Consider the following 16711-nt stretch of genomic DNA (forward strand, 5'->3'; position numbering starts at 1 on the left):
CCTGTCCCGTTCCATCCCACGGTGACCATGCTGCACCGTGTCACAAAGGGCCCTTGCACACGCTGCCACCTGCCCCGGGGCCGTCCCCAGCCCACTCCAAGTGGCCCAGGTTGGAAGGAATGCCTTGCCCCAAGTGTCTAAGGCAGCCCGACAGGAACTTTAGCATCGGCTCCAGCCATAAGCAAGCGCTCCCCTGCTCTGCGGGCTCGGGGCAGCACCAGGAGCCCCCACGGCTGCCACCGCAGCCGCTGCGCGAAGGGCTCGGGGTCTTCCACAGAAGCTGGCACGGCCTCCTTGGGACACGTCCCGGCTGGTGGCCATCCTAAAGCCAGGGCTGTGACACAGACAAGGAATGTGTGGGCCAGGGCTCAAATGCTGCTCTGAGCCCTGGGGCCCGGGAGCACTGAAATCAGCAGGTGTGGCAGAGTCCCCTCCGAAGCAGACCTGCCACCCCCGAGCCCTGGCAGCGCTGGTGCCCGTCTCCTGCCCCAGAGACCTGTGCCCCCGGGCGCTTCTCTGCCAGAGGGCAGCCAAAGCCAAAGTGCATTGGGGTCTGTGCTCCTTCCTGCAGGCGGCTGTTGGCAGGAGCAGCTGGAGTGACTGGGGGGAGCACTTGGTATCCAACAGGAGATGTTGTTCCTTCCTGGAGTGAATTTTTTCATGGAAGGGATTAGCAGTAGCACCAGAACAGCATCAGCTGCTGAGTTTCACAGGACAAAGAGATTCTACAGAGACACTGTGACGTTTCCTTGTGCTTTTCTGTCTTTCCTGCATTCTGGAAATGAAAGAATCGGCCCAGCCTCTGATATTCAACATTCCCATTGCTGCGTGTCTGGCTGTGGCAGCTCACGTCCAAACACAACTGCGTCCCTGCTGAGCAGGGCAATGGACGGCCACAAACAGGGAGGTTCCCCAGGGAACATCAAGGGAGCCACCTGGGGAAGCGCAGAGGATAGGGATAGCTGTGGGAGGAGAAGCTGTTCTGTGTCTCTGATGATGGTGCCAGCACCCTGAAGGAGCAGCCAAGACAGGCGCTGGAAGCACACAGGTCCCACCCTTTTCTGCTGTCACAGGGACTCGGGACACGCTTGTTGCCACAGGTCCAGCAGCCGTGATGCAGGAACAATGGAGGGCCAGGCATTGGTAGGGAATGGCCTCCAGCAAGAGCAAAGCAGGATCCTCTGGCAGCAAAGCCTGAGCTTGTGAACCGGGCCATCTCCTCTGCACACAGCAAAGTGCTTCCCTCCGCCCCTGAACATCTGCCAGCACTCCCTGCTTTTCTTTAGTGCCGGCTGCATCTTCCTTTGTTCCAAGCAAGTCCAGGATTTAGTTTGGAAGCTCATGTACGTGTCTTTAAGGGGCCTGCATGGAGGAGAGGGATGGCAGCTGCAGTGCAGGGCTTGTGTCCCATCAGAGCCTCTCTCTCACGATGGCACCAATGCCGCTGCCTTGGGACGCCTGACTGTGGAAGGCGAGTCTGCCCTCAAGCACGCCACTGAAGTCAGTCAGGGGCACAGGCTGCAGCTGAAGCTGCCAAGCGTCGCTGTGAGGCTGGCAAGACAAGAGGAAGCCATTGTGGCCAATTCTGCTGGAGCCTTTTGCCCAGCCACGTGCAGCTGTGCCCACAGTATGGCCCCGTTTGGCATCCCGGCTGGTGCGGATGCCTTGTTGAGCTGGTGCCGGCACTGGGGCTCCTGCTGTTCCTGTGCACACTCTGCTGCTGTTTGTGTGGCGTCCAGAGCTGTTTCGGCAGCAGCGACTCGGCAGCCCTGCTCGAGGAGACATCGCCGCCCTCCCCATGGTGGCAGCAGCTGTGCGGGCCCAAGAGCTCTGTGTCGAGGGGGCCTCGGTCACAGCACCGTGGCCTGGGCAGCCGCGGGGGCCCGGGCTGGCCGCCAGCCCTGCCTCTGCCCACTGCCCCTTCTTGGCAGCAGCCAGGGGCCGTGCCCCAGCAGGGCCCCCTGCCCTCCTGGTCCCCAGCCAGCCCAGCCTCAGCACCTCGGCGTGGTCCCCACCCTCGTGCTGAGGCCCGGCCGTGAGGGCTTCTGCCGCAGGCCTGGGAGATGCTCAGGGGAAGCGCCAGAGCAGCCGGGTGGCAGGAACGAGGCGGCTGCCTGGAGGCTGCTTATGGCCTCTGACAGCCACTTCCTCGGGCCTTGCCACCACCCCAGCCCCTCAGGGGCCTCCTGTTGTTCTGCCAAGGGGCAGAGGCAATTTAAAGGACACAGACAGCACTGGAAAGAATGCTCTTATTTTACTGTGAAATTAAGGAACCTCAAATGTAAAACGATACATTCGGTAAAACTAGGCACTTGGCTTTAGCAACAAGCAAAAATAAGCAAGGTAATGCACCTAATTATTACTATCCAAGAGAAAGGAGATTGATTTAGAAAGATGCATCACCAATTGCCTAAATACCTTACCATCATCCAGATCTGCAGTCGTTGGGGAGCCCCGTTTCGCAGCAAGGAGCTGGAGAACTCTTCCCGTCAATTGGGAAAATCCTATGGGTGCATCTATCCGTATGTGAGGTCTCCAAATTTGCTCCAAACGTGGGTCCAGCTTTTATAGGCCCAAATCAGGAAGTCCAAGTGACTTGATTGTGTTTTTAGCCCGGAAACACCTGGATCTGATGGCACACTTTGCAGCCAGCAGGGGCCACAGCTTGGCCAGTGCCCAGGCCTTGCCTGGGAGAGTTTCCCCTCAAACACCCTGCAAACAAACCTGTATTCATGTCAGCTGGGGAAAGCTTCTTAAATTATCCATTGCTTGCAGATAACTGTACACGGTGATGGGAAAGTTTCTAAAGCAGCCCGTTTGGCGTTAAACAGCTAGCATAAGCATCTTTGTCATCTGTTTTTAGCTGAATAATACTGATGGTGTTAGTCACAGATTGGCCAGGGTTCATCTGTGGTTCATCGTAGGTCAGCTCCGGCTGAGGCCTGCTGCTCAGGCCTCAGCACATCAGTTGCTCCTCTGACTTACAGGATGAATCATGGTTGTCACGCTGCCTCTGCAGTTGTTGCACGTAGGGTTGGTTGATCTTGAGGCGTAGCTGCGAGCTGCCTTCCCTGTACTGTGTGCTGGATGAGTCGTACAATACAAGGAGCGAAACAAGGAATAAACAAGAAGGTAGCAGCTGCACAAAGGGAAAGGAGAAAGGGCCCCTTTGAGCCACAGACTCCCTGGCAGCCACAAGAATATATCTGGTTCCCAACATTCCCATGTCTGGGTTGGTACATGGGCTAATTTTCTCATCTCCCTAGTTGTCTGTTTTCCTGCTTTTCCATTGTCATCAATTTGTAAGCGACAGTTGGATTCATTTTCTTGCAAATTCATTTCCTGCAAACTCCTCCTTTTTCTGCCGGTAGTCTAAAACCACGCGATGCTGGAAAATCGCATTCCGCGTTTGCGTGGATTGGTCGGCCATAAGGTCAGGGGCGGCAGCCCTCTGGTTAGTTATTATCTGTTGAAGAATGGTTAGAGGATCGGGGCATGGGTCATTGATAGAATTATGGGATCAATAAAAGAACTGTACAAAGCAAAGGCCTGCAAGGAAAAAGCCTGCAAGCAAATGCCTGTGTGAGAAACAAGCCTGAGAACAACCAGGGAGTTTTGAGGATGTGCAGCTGTGCAGATAAGATGTACTGACCAGGAGAAGGGAGGGTGAACTCTGAATTCTTTAATCATAACATAACTAGTAGAAGCTTGCCAATGTAGTCTAATTATGTAGAAGCAGAAATGCGCTTTGATAGGTTTAAGCCAATAAAGTGTTAACAAGCTGATATACTATATAAGTGCCTCTGGATTGCTAATTAACGGAGCTTGCTTTTATCAGCCATATTGGTTGTTCTGCTATGTCTTCCCTCGCCGAAGTCCCCTAACTTTTCCAACAATTATCTCCGAGACAGCTTGCAGTCTTATTATCCAATTCAGATTATAGGCAGGTTCTCTGGCCCCTGACACCAATTGGCTAGGGCTCCATGGAGCCGGTCCATAATGTTGTATGACTCTCTCAGGTGGCCGTTCGTCAGGTCCCCATCTTTGGGAGCTTCCCTTACTTAGGGAGGTGTCAAGAGACCATGTTTCTCTGACCAAATCATGACATACTTTGACTCTGAGCCCCGTCCCCTGCCTTTGTGGCCATGTCCCTGATGAGCCTATTGTTAAGGATGTGCAGTGCATCAGTGAGATGGGTTCTCCACCAGGACAGGTGTCCATCTCCCAGGTTTCTCCACTGCTCTTTCAATAGCCCATTCATTCGCTCAGGTAATCCCACAGCTTGGGGATAATATGGTATGTGAAAACCCCACGGAATGTTTTTCTGCTCAGCGTACTGCTGAATGAATTTGTTCTGGAAATGAGACCCATTATCTGTTTGACTCGGTAATGGCATTCCGTAATACAGAATTATTGTGTCTATAGTACAGATGGTGCTATGCTGAGTGGCCTTCTCACAAGGATGGGCAATCAAATACCCAGGATATGTGTCTACGGCAGATATATTTACACCCTCGGTCCTGGGGTAAAGGTCCAATGTAATCCATTTGCCAAGTTGGTCCGGGCAATTTTCCTCTCCCCAGCGGTCCTTTTACAAAGTTTGGCACTGGGCGTTTGTATATATGGTGGCACACAGGGCATTGAGCAATTCTAGTTCTACTCATATCGAGTGACATGGCAATGCCACGCTCTTGAGCCCACCTGTAAGGGGCTTTTTGTCCAAGGTGCACACATTTTTGGTGCGCACATTTTGCCGAGCCTTTGTGATCCTCCTTTGGAGGGAACTCTGGTCTGGCTTGGGAAATCTTTGCCCGGTTGCCTGCAACAGAGTCATAAAGTAGCTCTAAAGTGTCTGTGTTACTATGGGCATCAACATGAATCACAGTCACATCAGTTCTTTGTACCATTTGCCAAAGGTCACTCCACAGTTCCTTTCCCCAGAGCTCTTTGGAGTAGATTTTCCAGGCTCTGCCTACCCATGTCCGTAGCCACGGAGCGAACCCATTTAGCTACCGACCAAGAAGCAGTATAGGAAAGGCATTCTCCTAGATCTTCTTGTTTCAAAGCCATATCAATTGCACAGAATTCAGCATATTGACTGCTTTTCCCCTCTCTGGTCATTTCTAAAAACTTTTCGGAATGAGGATGGTCAGCTACTGCTTTCCAAAACCTTTTCCCTCCTATATATTTAGCTGACCCATCCGTAAACCAAGCATGTTCTTTTTCCTGTGGTGTTAGTTGATCTGAAGGCTTTTCCCACTTCCCTGGAGATTCCCTCTCAGCTGTGAAGTTGGCACTCACCTCTTGGTCCCTCCCGGGGGCAGCTGCTATTGGCTCATGAAGAGTGGCTATCCGCCCCGTTCCCAGCTTGGCCCTATCCCGAATATACCACTTCCACTTTACGATACCACACTCCGGAGCGTGCCCAATCCAATGGACTTTCAGGGACCTTCTGACCCACTGCACAATAGGAATTTCCGGATGAAGAGCCACTTCATATCCTATGGTTAAGTTGTTCTGTTTCCATCAGTGCCCAATAACATGCCAATAACTGTTTCTCAAAAGGTGTGTAGTTGTTTCCTGCTTCTGGCAACTTCCTCCCACAAAACCCCGGGGGAACCTTTTTCTTCCCCTGTTTCTGCCAGAGGCTCCCATCAGCATGTGACCCATTTACAGGTACATTTAACTCAAGTTCTCCCTTTTGCATAGGCCATAGATCTAAAGGCCTTTTTGGCTAATAGCCTCTGGCTAATTCAAAGGCAGCCTGCTGCTCACTTCCCCATTCCAGTTGCCTATTTCCCCTGGTTACTTTATGCAAAGGGGTTGAGATTTGTCTCAGATGCAGAATATGTTGTCTCCAAAAGACGAATAATCCAATAAATCTTGGTGCCTCCTTTTTATTTTGTGGCACTGCAAACTCTAAAATTTTCTGTCGGGCTTTGGGGAAGATTTCCCGATGCCCGCATTGCCACCGAATTCCCAAAAATTTCACTTGAATTTTGGTAGGGTTAATTTCCCAGTCTTTCTGTTTCCTATGATCCACAAGTAATTCAAGGACTTGTTGCACTTCCTCCTCATTGCTGCCCTGGACCAAGATGTCATCTATATAATGAATGAGTTGCGTGTGAGGAGTCAGTTTGATTTCATCCGAGTGCTCGGCCGCTGTTTGATGACAAATTGTTGGGCCGTGCACACATGCCTGGGGCAATGTGCTGAGTGCGCAGTGTCGTCCCTGCCACGTGAAGGCAAAGTGATGCCCCTGCTCCTCAGCAATGGGTACTGCAAAGAAAGCATCAGCCAAATCAATTACTGCATGCCAGGTTCTTCCAGAGTGTTCCTGGATTTTTTCTATTAAAGTAACGATATCTGGTACAGCTGCTGCAAGAGGTGGCTGTGTTTATTTGATTCTCTAAAGTCCACGGTCGTTCTCCATGACCTGTCACTTTTCTTGGCAGGCCAGACGGGGTTATTCCAAGCCATTCTAGTGGGTTTTAAAACATCCACTAAGTCTTTAATAGCCGGTGAAATGTCTTCATGCCCCCCGGGATTTGGTATTGCTTCACGGTTACCAATTTAGTTGTGGCAGGAATCTGCACAGGGGGCATTTTCACCTGCCTGACTAAAACTGGCCGGGCACTGATATAAGGCTTTGTCCCAAACTGATACAAACCGTTGGATAAATTTAAAGCCAGTCCCTTTAAGATACCAATCCCAACTATATATTCAGGGACCAGGACAATCATAACTGAATGCAATCATCTGGGGAGGTTCCCTAGTTTCATTTTGATTTGTGTTTGCACAGCTTCAATTTGTTTCCCCTCACCAAACCTGTAAGAATCACTGGTTGTCCTTTAAATTTCTTGGAATTCCCATAAATGTAAAGAGGCCTCCACTCTGCTGTCAATCCAGGCTTTTACAGTTTGTGAGGACCAGTTTTTCCAAAGTATCTGAAGCTCCACAGGAGGCTGCCAGTCCTTTTGTGCTGATTGCACAGGAGCTTGGCCCTTATCTCATTCTTGTTTAACATGCTGAACTATTTCCCTAGTGTCTTTCCAGGGATACAGGTCAGAATAGGGTCCCCAGCCCTCCCTCTCCCCCGGAACAGCCGACCCGCTCGCGGTGGGCCCTCCGCAAGCAGAAGTGAAGTCCCGTTGAGGCTCCGGGGGTGCCGTAGGCCGAGTTGTTCCCCTATTTTTTGCTTTAGCATTCTGCACTTTCTTGCTAGGTTTGTGCAATCCTCTCTGTTTCTGTGTCTTCCATAAATCAGGAGCTGGGATCCCATCAATTTTATCGTGAGACACGCTGAGGAGATTGACAGTTGGACTGACAATCTCTCCGAGAGCAAGGAGGACTGTATTGCACTGATATCCCTGCGATCAAGGGTATTGGCTTGCATTGAGATGCACTGGAGCCCAAATAGCAACGAATAACAAAAAAATGCAGGTGCCAATATGGTCCTTGTCAGTTTTGCTGAGCTTACTGCCTGCTGTTTCTGCTTGGCCTGTCAGTCAGCCGAGAACCAACATGTGAGTTACCCTGGCCAATGCGACAGGGCAAGATACTCTGTGCTTAGCCACTGCTACTCCTGACAATCCTCTTTCTACCTGCCTTGTTGGCTTGCCAATAGATGACTGGCCAAAGCCTAAGGCAGTTAACAAACTTTTACAATCACACAATCACGCTGATGCTTGAGATCAGTGGGTTTCATACCTTCCCCGGGCAACTCTTGAGCTGCAAGAAATAGAGCTTTTAGGATCTGTGAAAATGAACCTTTGTGTTAAGTTTAATTACTCTGGATCTGATCAGTCCAAAGTATGGGATGTTTCCCCTAGCCAACCCATATTTGCAGAGGAAAGTGCCTGGTGCAATTCCAGTTCACCACATATTTCACACTCTACTACTGTTCCTCTGACTTTGCCTCCAGGGGTGTTTTTAAATTTGCAGAGACCGAGCATGGGCTGCGATTCCATCACACATCAAGGGAGGTCCTTGCAGCTTAGGATGACTCTCACTGTTAACACCTAACACATAGCTATGATTTTACAGCATAAACTACGGAGGGGAAAACGCAGCACCCATGTGTTTGCCCCTGATTGTGATGACAACACCAAATTTTGGCAACCAGGTGCTCGATGGGCTGTTTCCTTCCTTTCTCCACAAATAGCATCTGCTAAAGCACTGGGACTGTTAAACAAGTTAGGATGTTGGCTAGCTTGGCAGGCTAACGCTACTTCCCTTGCTTTAGCCGGATTCTGAACAGGTGTCGGTTCAGTAAGGCACACTACACTGCAAAATAGAGCTGCCATTGATTTTTTGTTGCTAGCACATGGATGTAGATGTGAGGATTTTGATAGAACATGTTTTATGAATTTGTCTGATCATTCAAAATCTATTCATGCCCACATTATAGAATTACAAACACGCGTGTCAAAACTGCATGAAGAATCAGAATCTGATTGGCTCAACCGTTTGTTTGGCAATTGGCAAATTGCAAGATAGATCAAAAATCTGCTTAAAATTAGATGCCCGGCCCTATTGGTTATTTTTTGCATCCTGCTCATTGTGCCATGTTTATTGTCTTTTTTGCAAAAGTATAGGAGAAAGGTTCACGAAGGATGTCTGGACTTCAGGCGGCTCTCTTGAAAGCTGTTTATTGCATGGGTGAAGTTACAGCAGTTCAGGGAGTGGGTATCCAGAGCCAGCCCTACAGCTGCCAGCTCCAGCTGTAGGCATACCTGAAGCCACCCGCTGTTCAAGTTACAAAGCATTAGATACTTTTCTTTGCTGAGTAGCTTAATACATAACAACCAATAAGCACCACACACAATACCTTTACATTTGCCTATAGCCTATCATAGCTACTACCATCACCATGTTATAGTCATTATTATCCAATCACAAGAGTAAGTTACAATTTAAGCTTTCAGTGGAAAATTCTCAGACCTCTTCTTCTTACTACATCAACATTTCTTGTTTGCCTGCGATAGCTCTCTGTTTGGTAAAAACATGTTTTCTATTTACTTATGCTCTTCTTGGGACTCATTTACTTGGTGAAAAACATGTCTTTGTTTGTAGTCACATACTTTTGTCCTAATCATAAAAATCTCCTTCCAACTCATCTCCAACCTTTGCCTTCTCAGCTATCCAGTGATCACTGGTTCAGCAAAACATCTTTTACTCTATATCAAAACTTGGTTTCATTTCTACCTCATCCTCAGTTTCTACATTCAGAGATCTTTCTGCCAAGCCTACATATCTGTGAAACTTTCTTACCAAACTTTCATCCTCTCCAACGAGAGAGAGAGAGAAATAAAAAAGAAAAAAAAAGGCAACAAGAGAAAAGGAAGGAGGGAGGGAGGGACATGTCAGGACATCCTCCTGCCAGGGCTGACGCTCCTCACGGCCCCTCTCGGCCTCTCACAGCCCCTCACAGCCCCTCACGGCCCCTCACAGCCCCTCTCAGCCCCTCACAGCCCCTCTCGGCCCCTCACAGCCCCTCACAGCCTCTCACAGCCCCTCTCAGCCCCTCACAGCCCCTCTCAGCCCCTCGCAGCCCCAGGCACGGGGCTCCTCCCAAGGAGAAGGGGTCAGGCCCCGCTTGTTCTCCTTTTATTTCGGGCACTTCACAGCAACGAGCACAGAAAGGCTGAACCGGAGCCTTTCCGCAGCGGTTCCCTCGGGGTTAATGCCGAGGCCGAAGCTCTGTGCCGGCGCTGGCCCGAGCGCGAACATCCCTGCAGCCCCCGAGCCTTTGCTGTCCCCCGGGCCCGTTCCCTGTCCCCGAGTCCCGCCCGGCTCTGGCAGGAGCAGGAGCCGCAGCACAGCGGGCGCCAGCCCGGCCCGGCCGGGGCTGCCGGGCATGAGCAGCAGCAGTGCCGGCCCTTCCCGCCCGCTCCCGCCTCGGCTTCCCAAGGGCTTTTTCCAGGTGAATTCTGGAGCAGAGCAACCATCACCCCCAAACAGCCCCGATTCCTCAGGGCCCGGCTGTGCTGCCCTGAGCCAGCCTTCAGAGAAAAAAAGGAAGGATCGGGTTCCAGCGCTGCTCTCAGCACGGTTTTACTCCCCCTGAGCTGACAGCACGGGGCTGTTGTTGCCTTTGCCTTGGGAACTGGAGATCGCGGCTGCTCTTGCCCCTCTTCTGGTTGCCACCTGAATTTTATCAGGAAAACTGCAATTGCCTCTCTTGATCCGTGCTACTCACAGTGCTTTCATGACAGTGAACAGTATTTTTGTCACAGGCATCATGATTAGCAGAGACTGAAATGCTCAGAAGCCCGGAGCCCTGGTCACAGCCGCCGATTGCGGGGCAGCGGCGCAGAGGGAACGTCCTGCGGCCCAAACCTCCTGCTCCTCCCACACAGCGCCCATCGCTCTCCCCCTCCTGCTCTCCCAGCACAGCACAAATTCCAGCTGGGAGGAGGCTTCCCAAGAGAGGGCTCCAGCTCCTGTTTCAGCCTGAGTGTCCCTGAAGAAGAACAGGGCATCTTTCAGGCAGTTCCACAAGCTCAGGGTTCTCATTTGATGAGGAATCTGGGATGCAAATGGCCTTGTTAGGAAGGATAAAAGCAGAGGAAATGGATTAGAAATTATTAGAAAAAATCACCCTTCTTCCAGACAAAGGTCACCAAATCATTTCCCTGCATTTCTCCTTTTCAGATTATTTCCGTGTCTGAGAGGTCCAGCTTGCATGAGCTGATTGTGCTCTTGATTTATACCAGTGCAAGGGATGTAGACTGATCTAAACTGAACACAGAAACAAAGTACCTCTGTCAGCCCATTTTCATGTTCTAGATCACTTTCCAGGTGCCCATGGAGATGTGGGAATGATTATCACACACCTCTCCATTTCTGGCTGCAGGCTCTGGGGATTCTTTCTCTGAGTTCAGCCAGGGTTGCAGTCCCTAACAATTCCTGCTTCCACCTCCTGGTTTCTTAGGTTAGAACAGCCACAATGAAAACCTCACCGATGGCACAACTGCCCAGCCCACAAGGAAAAGAAAGGACAACTTGTAAAGGTCTCCACACGTTTGTCCTGCTTTGCTGCAGCAGTCGTGCTGCACTCACAGTGTGGGAAGCCAAGAGAAGCTGCAGTTGGTGGCACATCTTGTGACAGGAGCTGCACCTTGTTCCCCAGGTTCTTGAAAAGAGCAGACAGGACTGTGGAGAAGATTCCCAGAAAACTGAAACAGCTTTCCAGGAGTGAAATGAAAATGGAAAGAAACAATCCGAGGTGTTTTCCTCTCTATTTCTGTGCTCCCCTTTTTCATGTTGCACTGCTTCTCCATCCCATGAATTCCAAATGGATCTCACCTCTAAGATGTGTGCCTTAGCGAATTTTAGACACGCTGAAATACCATGAGCTGCACACAGTTTGCCTTCCCCTGTTTTTATTGGAAAGCAGTGCTGGAGACAAAAGTGCAGAGCTTGGGTCGGGCACGAATTCTACAGGCAGGGAATGTGGCCCGGCAGTGTCTGACCCTCAGCAGGGACAAGGCACAGCAGCAGCCGAGGGGATTCCTCTGCCACCGTGCAGGAGCCAGGACTCTGGATCCGGGCTGGACACGGCAAAGTTCCCGTGTTTGCACAGACTCAGGGGCTGCCCCCGGAGCGAGCGGGGAACGGACACTCGGACACGCGGACACGCGGACACGCGGACACTCGGACACACGGACAAACGGCCCCGCCGCTTCAGTTGCAGCGGCAGCGGCGGCAGCGGCGGCAGCAGCGAAATCGCAAGCGACTCTACACTCTCCGTTTCTTGCTCTTGCTCCTCCTCTCCCTCTATTCCGCACCTTCTCCCCGCCTCCCCTTCCCGGTGTCCCCCTCCTCTCTCGGTGTCCCTTTCCCGGTGTCCCCCTCCTTTCCCGGTGTCCCCGTCCTCTCCCGGATTCTCTCCCTCCCCCTGCCGGGCCGGGCCATGCCCCAGGCCCGCCCCCGGCCCCGGGCGGGGCCGCCCCCTCCCCGGCCCCGGGCGTCCCGCCGCGGTCTGGCCTCCGCCCGGCTCTCGCCGTCCTGGCTGTGGCGCTGCCGGGCGGGCATCAGTGCCCGGGGCTGGGGCGGCATCTCCACCCTTTGGCTCCGCCTGTCCCGAGCCCGGCCCCGGCCCCGACGCGGGGTCCGGCCCCGGCCCCGGCTCCGGCCTCGGCTCCGGCCCCGGCTCCTCCCGGGGCCCGCGGAGGACACACGGGGCGCGGCCGCTCCCGCCGCCTCCGCTGCGGCTTCCCCGCTCCGAGCTCCGCCGCTCGGCAGCGCGGCCGCCGGCCCCGAGCCGCCGGTGTCCCGTTCGGATGGGGATGCCCGGGCCGGGGCGGTCGGGGGCCGTGTCTGGCCCCGGGCCGAACGCTGACGGCCGCGTGTCGCCCGCAGGGAAGGCGCAGGAGGCCCTGCAGGAGCGGTACCGGCTGGGTTCGCTGCTGGGCAGCGGCGGCTTCGGCAGCGTCTTCTCGGGCACGCGGCTCGCGGACGGCGCCTCGGTGAGTGGCGGGGCCGGCGGAGGAGGAGGAGCAGGAGGGTGCAGGAGGAGGAGGAGGAGGAGGAGGACGGAGGAGGAGAAGGCCGGGGCGCAGCGGGGCGGGCGGTGAGCTCAGCCCGCTGCTGCCCCTTGCTCGCAGGTGGCCATCAAATGCGTGCCGCGGGACCGCGTCCGGCACTGGGGCGAGCTGGTGAGTGAGCGGGGCCAGCGGCAGAGCCGGGGCGTGGTGGGCGGCGAGGAGCCGGGGCCCGGCGGGTTGGGAGCCGCCGGGAGCCCCGGAGGGAGAGCGGGCGGGGGCTGAGCGGGGGGCGCAGAGCGTCCCGGGCTGGGTGAGGGGTCCCAGAGCCGTGGCACGGCCTCAGCCCCACTGACGGCACCGTGCTCCTCCCGCAGCCCGACGGCACCCGTGCGCCCCTGGAGATCGTGCTGCTGGACAAGGTGTCCACTGGGTTCCGTGGTGTCATCCGGCTCCTGGAGTGGGTTGAGCTGCCCAGCAGCTTCTTGCTGGTGCTGGAGTGTCCGGAGCGGTGTCAGGACCTGTCGGGTTTGCTGGCGGAGCGGAGGTTCGTGCCCGAGGAGGAGGCGCGGGGGCTGTTCGGCCAGGTGCTGGAGGCCGTGCGGCACTGCACCAGCTGCGGGGTCCTGCACCGGGACATCAAGCCCGAGAACATCCTGCTCGACCTGGCCACCGGGCAGCTGAAACTGATCGACTTTGGCTGCGGCACCTTCCTCCAGGACACAGCCTACACCCAATTTGCAGGTGAGCCCTCCCAGGGGATGCTCCTGGGCATCTCATGGCGCAGCCTGGGTGTAGCACCGGGGCTTCCTCTCATTGTTCCCAGGATGGGATTAATTCTTGAGCCAAGTTGCTTTTGGGTGGGGCTGGGAGGGGGCCAGTTCCCAACCCTGCCGTCAGCCTTCAGCACCCACTCTGCCCTGGGCTGGGGCTGGAGCGGGGGCAGCCAGCCCAACAAAATCCCCCGTGGGGGTAGCAGAGAGGGGGGTCAGACCCCGTGCACCGGCCGGTTTGGTGTGCAGGTGAGGAAGGGCCTGGACTGCTCCGCTGCCCTTGTTTGCCTTGGCTTATTGATGTTTTTTGGGGCACTGCAGGCAGGGAGGAGAGTGGGTTTTCCCCACCACTGGGTGGGTTTTTCATTTGCATGTCATGGTTGGGCCTCCCCAAGGCTTCCGCTGCCCTTTTCCAACACCAGTGGCCTCTTTTCCAACACCAGTTTGTACACAAGTCACAGGTGCAGGCGAGAGGGCAGCGGGTCACCCCGTGTGCCACTGGTGCAGCCCCTGTGTGCCCAGGGATGCTGGGGCGAGGCTCTGGGAGCAGCAGCATCCCCTGATGGACTCGGTCTGTGTTCCACAGGAACCCTGTTGTACAGCCCACCCGAGTGGATCCACCACCAACGCTACCACGGCAAGGCAGCGACGATCTGGTCCCTGGGCCTCCTGCTGTACCACCTGGTGGTGGGGAAGCACCCGTTCAGGAGGGGCCAGGAGATCATCTGGGGGCAGATCCTGTTCCCACGACGGCTGTCTCCAGGTGGATCCTCATCTCTGCGGCACGGGGGGAATAGCAGTGCTGGGAGGCAGCAGCGGGCTCAGGAGCATCCCGCTGTGGCAGCTCTGAGGAGGTGGCACATGTCCTGCTCTCCTGCTGCCCTCCAAAGCACAGAATGCATGGGCAAGTATAGGCACAGCTCTGGGCACAGCCAGCATGGCCTGGGCACGGGAACGGGGGACAAAGCGGGCGGGATCCTTCTGCAGCTGCCTGGTGGTTTCTGCTTTCTCTGCCCAGAGTGCCAGGATGTTCTTAAGAGGTCCTTGTCCATGCAGCCCTTGTCCAGGCCGTCCTTGGAAGAGCTCTTCAGTGAGCCTTGGCTGCAGGGTGTTCATGTGCCCTAGAGGATGGCAGAGCCCCACGGGCACAGTGTGATCCAGGGGCCTGGCAGGTAACAGCCCCACCCATCTCTTGGCAATCAGTGGCAAAGCAAAGCAGACTATTTTGTCCTGCCTGTAGCTGTGAGCAGGGAGCATCAGAAGGGAACATGCAGCTCTTGGGCTGCAGCTGAGCTGGAGGCTTGCTCTGGCAAGCACTGGTGGCCACCATCCCCCCTGGTTTTGCTTGTCTGCTTCATTGATGGCTGGGGCCCTGGGCAGAACCCTGAGAGCCTGGTGTGCCCCCAGGGAAGGAGAAGGAGCCCCTGGAGAAGCTGTAGCAGGTGGGGCTGCTGCTGCTGGAGCCACCAAGGACGAGCTCAAGGACCACAACCTCTTCCTGGAGCTGGCCAGTGGCAGCTGAAGATGATGGCCTTTGATTCTGGCACCTTCTCCAAAGACACGCTCCACGGCCAGTGTGCAGGTGAGTCCAGAGGCAGGGGGATGCTGCCAGAGCTGGGCATGGCACGGCCTGGCCGGGCACCAAAGGTTGCCCCTTTGCTGGGGCGGCTGCAGGGAATTCTGCAGTGGCTGCCAAGCTGCTTTTGGGCTCAGGGCAGCTGCTGAGGAGGTGGATGTGCCATGGCTGGCTGCAGGCTGGGCACATGTCCTGCCCTCCTGCTCTGCTCCCAAAGGCAGCAATGCTGGGCAGCTTTGGGCCCAGCTCTGAGCACGGCCAGCACGGCCTGGGCACTGCGGGTGGCTGGGACAAGGGGACAGGAGGCTTCAGCTGACGGGCGGGTTCTGCTTTCTCTCCTTGCAGCCGGGCTCTGCGGATGCTGAGGCTGCTCCAGGCGCTGCCAGGGCTCTGCTGGGGCTCAGCCCCGGGCACGGCTGGGCCCGCTCTCCCCTCACAGGGCTCTGACAGCTTTGCATCAGACGAGCCCCTTGCGAGCACAGTGATGGAGCTTTCTGCTTTTGCAGGTGAGTGAGACTCTCGTGCAGGCCAAGAGATTGCAGTCAGGAACACACATGCCACTGGCAAGAACCCAAACTCTGCACAGTCCCAGCTGAACACCTGGATCTGCACAGGGTGTTCTGTCTGTCCCATTCTTCTTTCCTTTTGGGCTGGAATTGTGCCATTGCACTTTCTTCCTCCTCTGGAAGTGCCACAAGTGGGCCCAACCTGGCGAGTGGGCTGTGTTCCTGAGGCAGTGCAGTCTGGAGCTGATGGATGAAGAATTGTCCTTCTCCAGTGCCAAACCAGAGCAAAAAGCCCTGAGTGGGACTTTGCGTCTTTAAGAACCCCCTGACAATTTCAGAGGGAATTTTCAGCTCACTCACAGGGTGAGAAGGAAGGGCATCTTCTCCATGAGTTGGGGTGGGACAGAGTTTAGATTGCCAGTCCTGCTCGGAGCTGGCAGGGCACAATCAATTTCCTATTGCTTCAACCACAGTTTAAAATAACAATGTTGGAAGCAAAGCCCAGCATCTTTAAAAAAGGACTGCTGAGGTCAGTAAGATGGATCAATGCCATCAGCATATTTACAAATACCTGCGTTGTCTTTTTGAAAAGATCAGTTACCTCTTAATCCAGAGTTACAAAAGATTTTTCACTCCACATTTGGGTTTTGGTTTCATGATTTTTTCTGGTTTTTGGTTGTTCCTTTTTTGTTTTTTATTAATTTAAACAGAAAACACATCCTTAATGATGGAGCAGCACTGCTGAATACGGGGCCACGCAGAGGGAGCAGAAGCAGCTGCCTTTGTCCCCCTGCAGCTCCAAGGCCCAATCTCTGAGCAGACAGGGCTGGCAGAGACTCGCAGGCTCCCTGTTTGCTGTGCTGCCCCACTTGTGAGCGGCCCAGCTCTGCGTGAGGCACAGGGAGAACAAGGGGCAGCTCCCTGCCAGCCCCGCAGCCCAGGGAGCCCTCGGGCCCCGGGGCTTGGGGCACTGTCAGCACCCGCTGCTCCAGCGCCCGCTCCTGCTGGCACTGACAGCAACACCCAAACTGTGCCTGATCCCGAGGGAGCAGCAGCAGGGCCTGGATCTGATCCCTGACTCTGGGGCAGGGCTGGACAAATGACCCCCACAGCAGCAGCAGCAGCAGCAGCAGCAGCAGCAGCAGCAGCAAATGGAGCTGACTTTCAGCACAGCCGCTGCCGCTGTTCCCTCCCGTTGGCAGCGGTGTCACAGCAGCCTGGGGCACCTGGGAGCCCTCAGTGCCAGCAGGGAGTGGAGATGGCAGCCCTGGGCTCCTGGAGGGTGTGCAAGGAGCAGAGGTGGGCACTCCCTGTCCATGTGGAGCTTGCAGATGGAAAAGGCTGCTGTGAGCAGGCAGCTCCAAGGGC

The 16711-nt window shown here is 54.9% G+C and overlaps 1 protein-coding gene across 2 annotated transcripts; it reads left to right on the forward strand.

Annotated features, from left to right (window-relative positions):
* Positions 1 to 12270: 12270 nt before the first annotated feature.
* Positions 12271 to 14928, forward strand: LOC125319071 (serine/threonine-protein kinase pim-1-like). Of its 2 annotated transcripts, XM_048290020.1 has the most exons (6): positions 12271 to 12473; positions 12612 to 12662; positions 12866 to 13232; positions 13848 to 14024; positions 14280 to 14433; positions 14669 to 14928. In XM_048290020.1, exons 1-5 carry the CDS (start codon positions 12288 to 12290, stop codon positions 14384 to 14386), a joined length of 888 nt encoding a protein of 295 aa, XP_048145977.1. In that variant the 5' UTR covers positions 12271 to 12287; the 3' UTR covers positions 14387 to 14433; positions 14669 to 14928. The 2 variants fall into 2 exon arrangements, with proteins under 2 accessions (XP_048145977.1, XP_048145976.1); XM_048290019.1 differs by lacking the exon at positions 14669 to 14928 and having other exon boundaries at positions 14280 to 14476.
* The last annotated feature ends 1783 nt before the right edge of the window (positions 14929 to 16711 follow it).

The sequence above is a fragment of the Corvus hawaiiensis genome, chromosome 35 (genome assembly GCF_020740725.1).
Source record: "Corvus hawaiiensis isolate bCorHaw1 chromosome 35, bCorHaw1.pri.cur, whole genome shotgun sequence".
NCBI classification, from domain to species: Eukaryota; Metazoa; Chordata; class Aves; order Passeriformes; family Corvidae; genus Corvus; species Corvus hawaiiensis.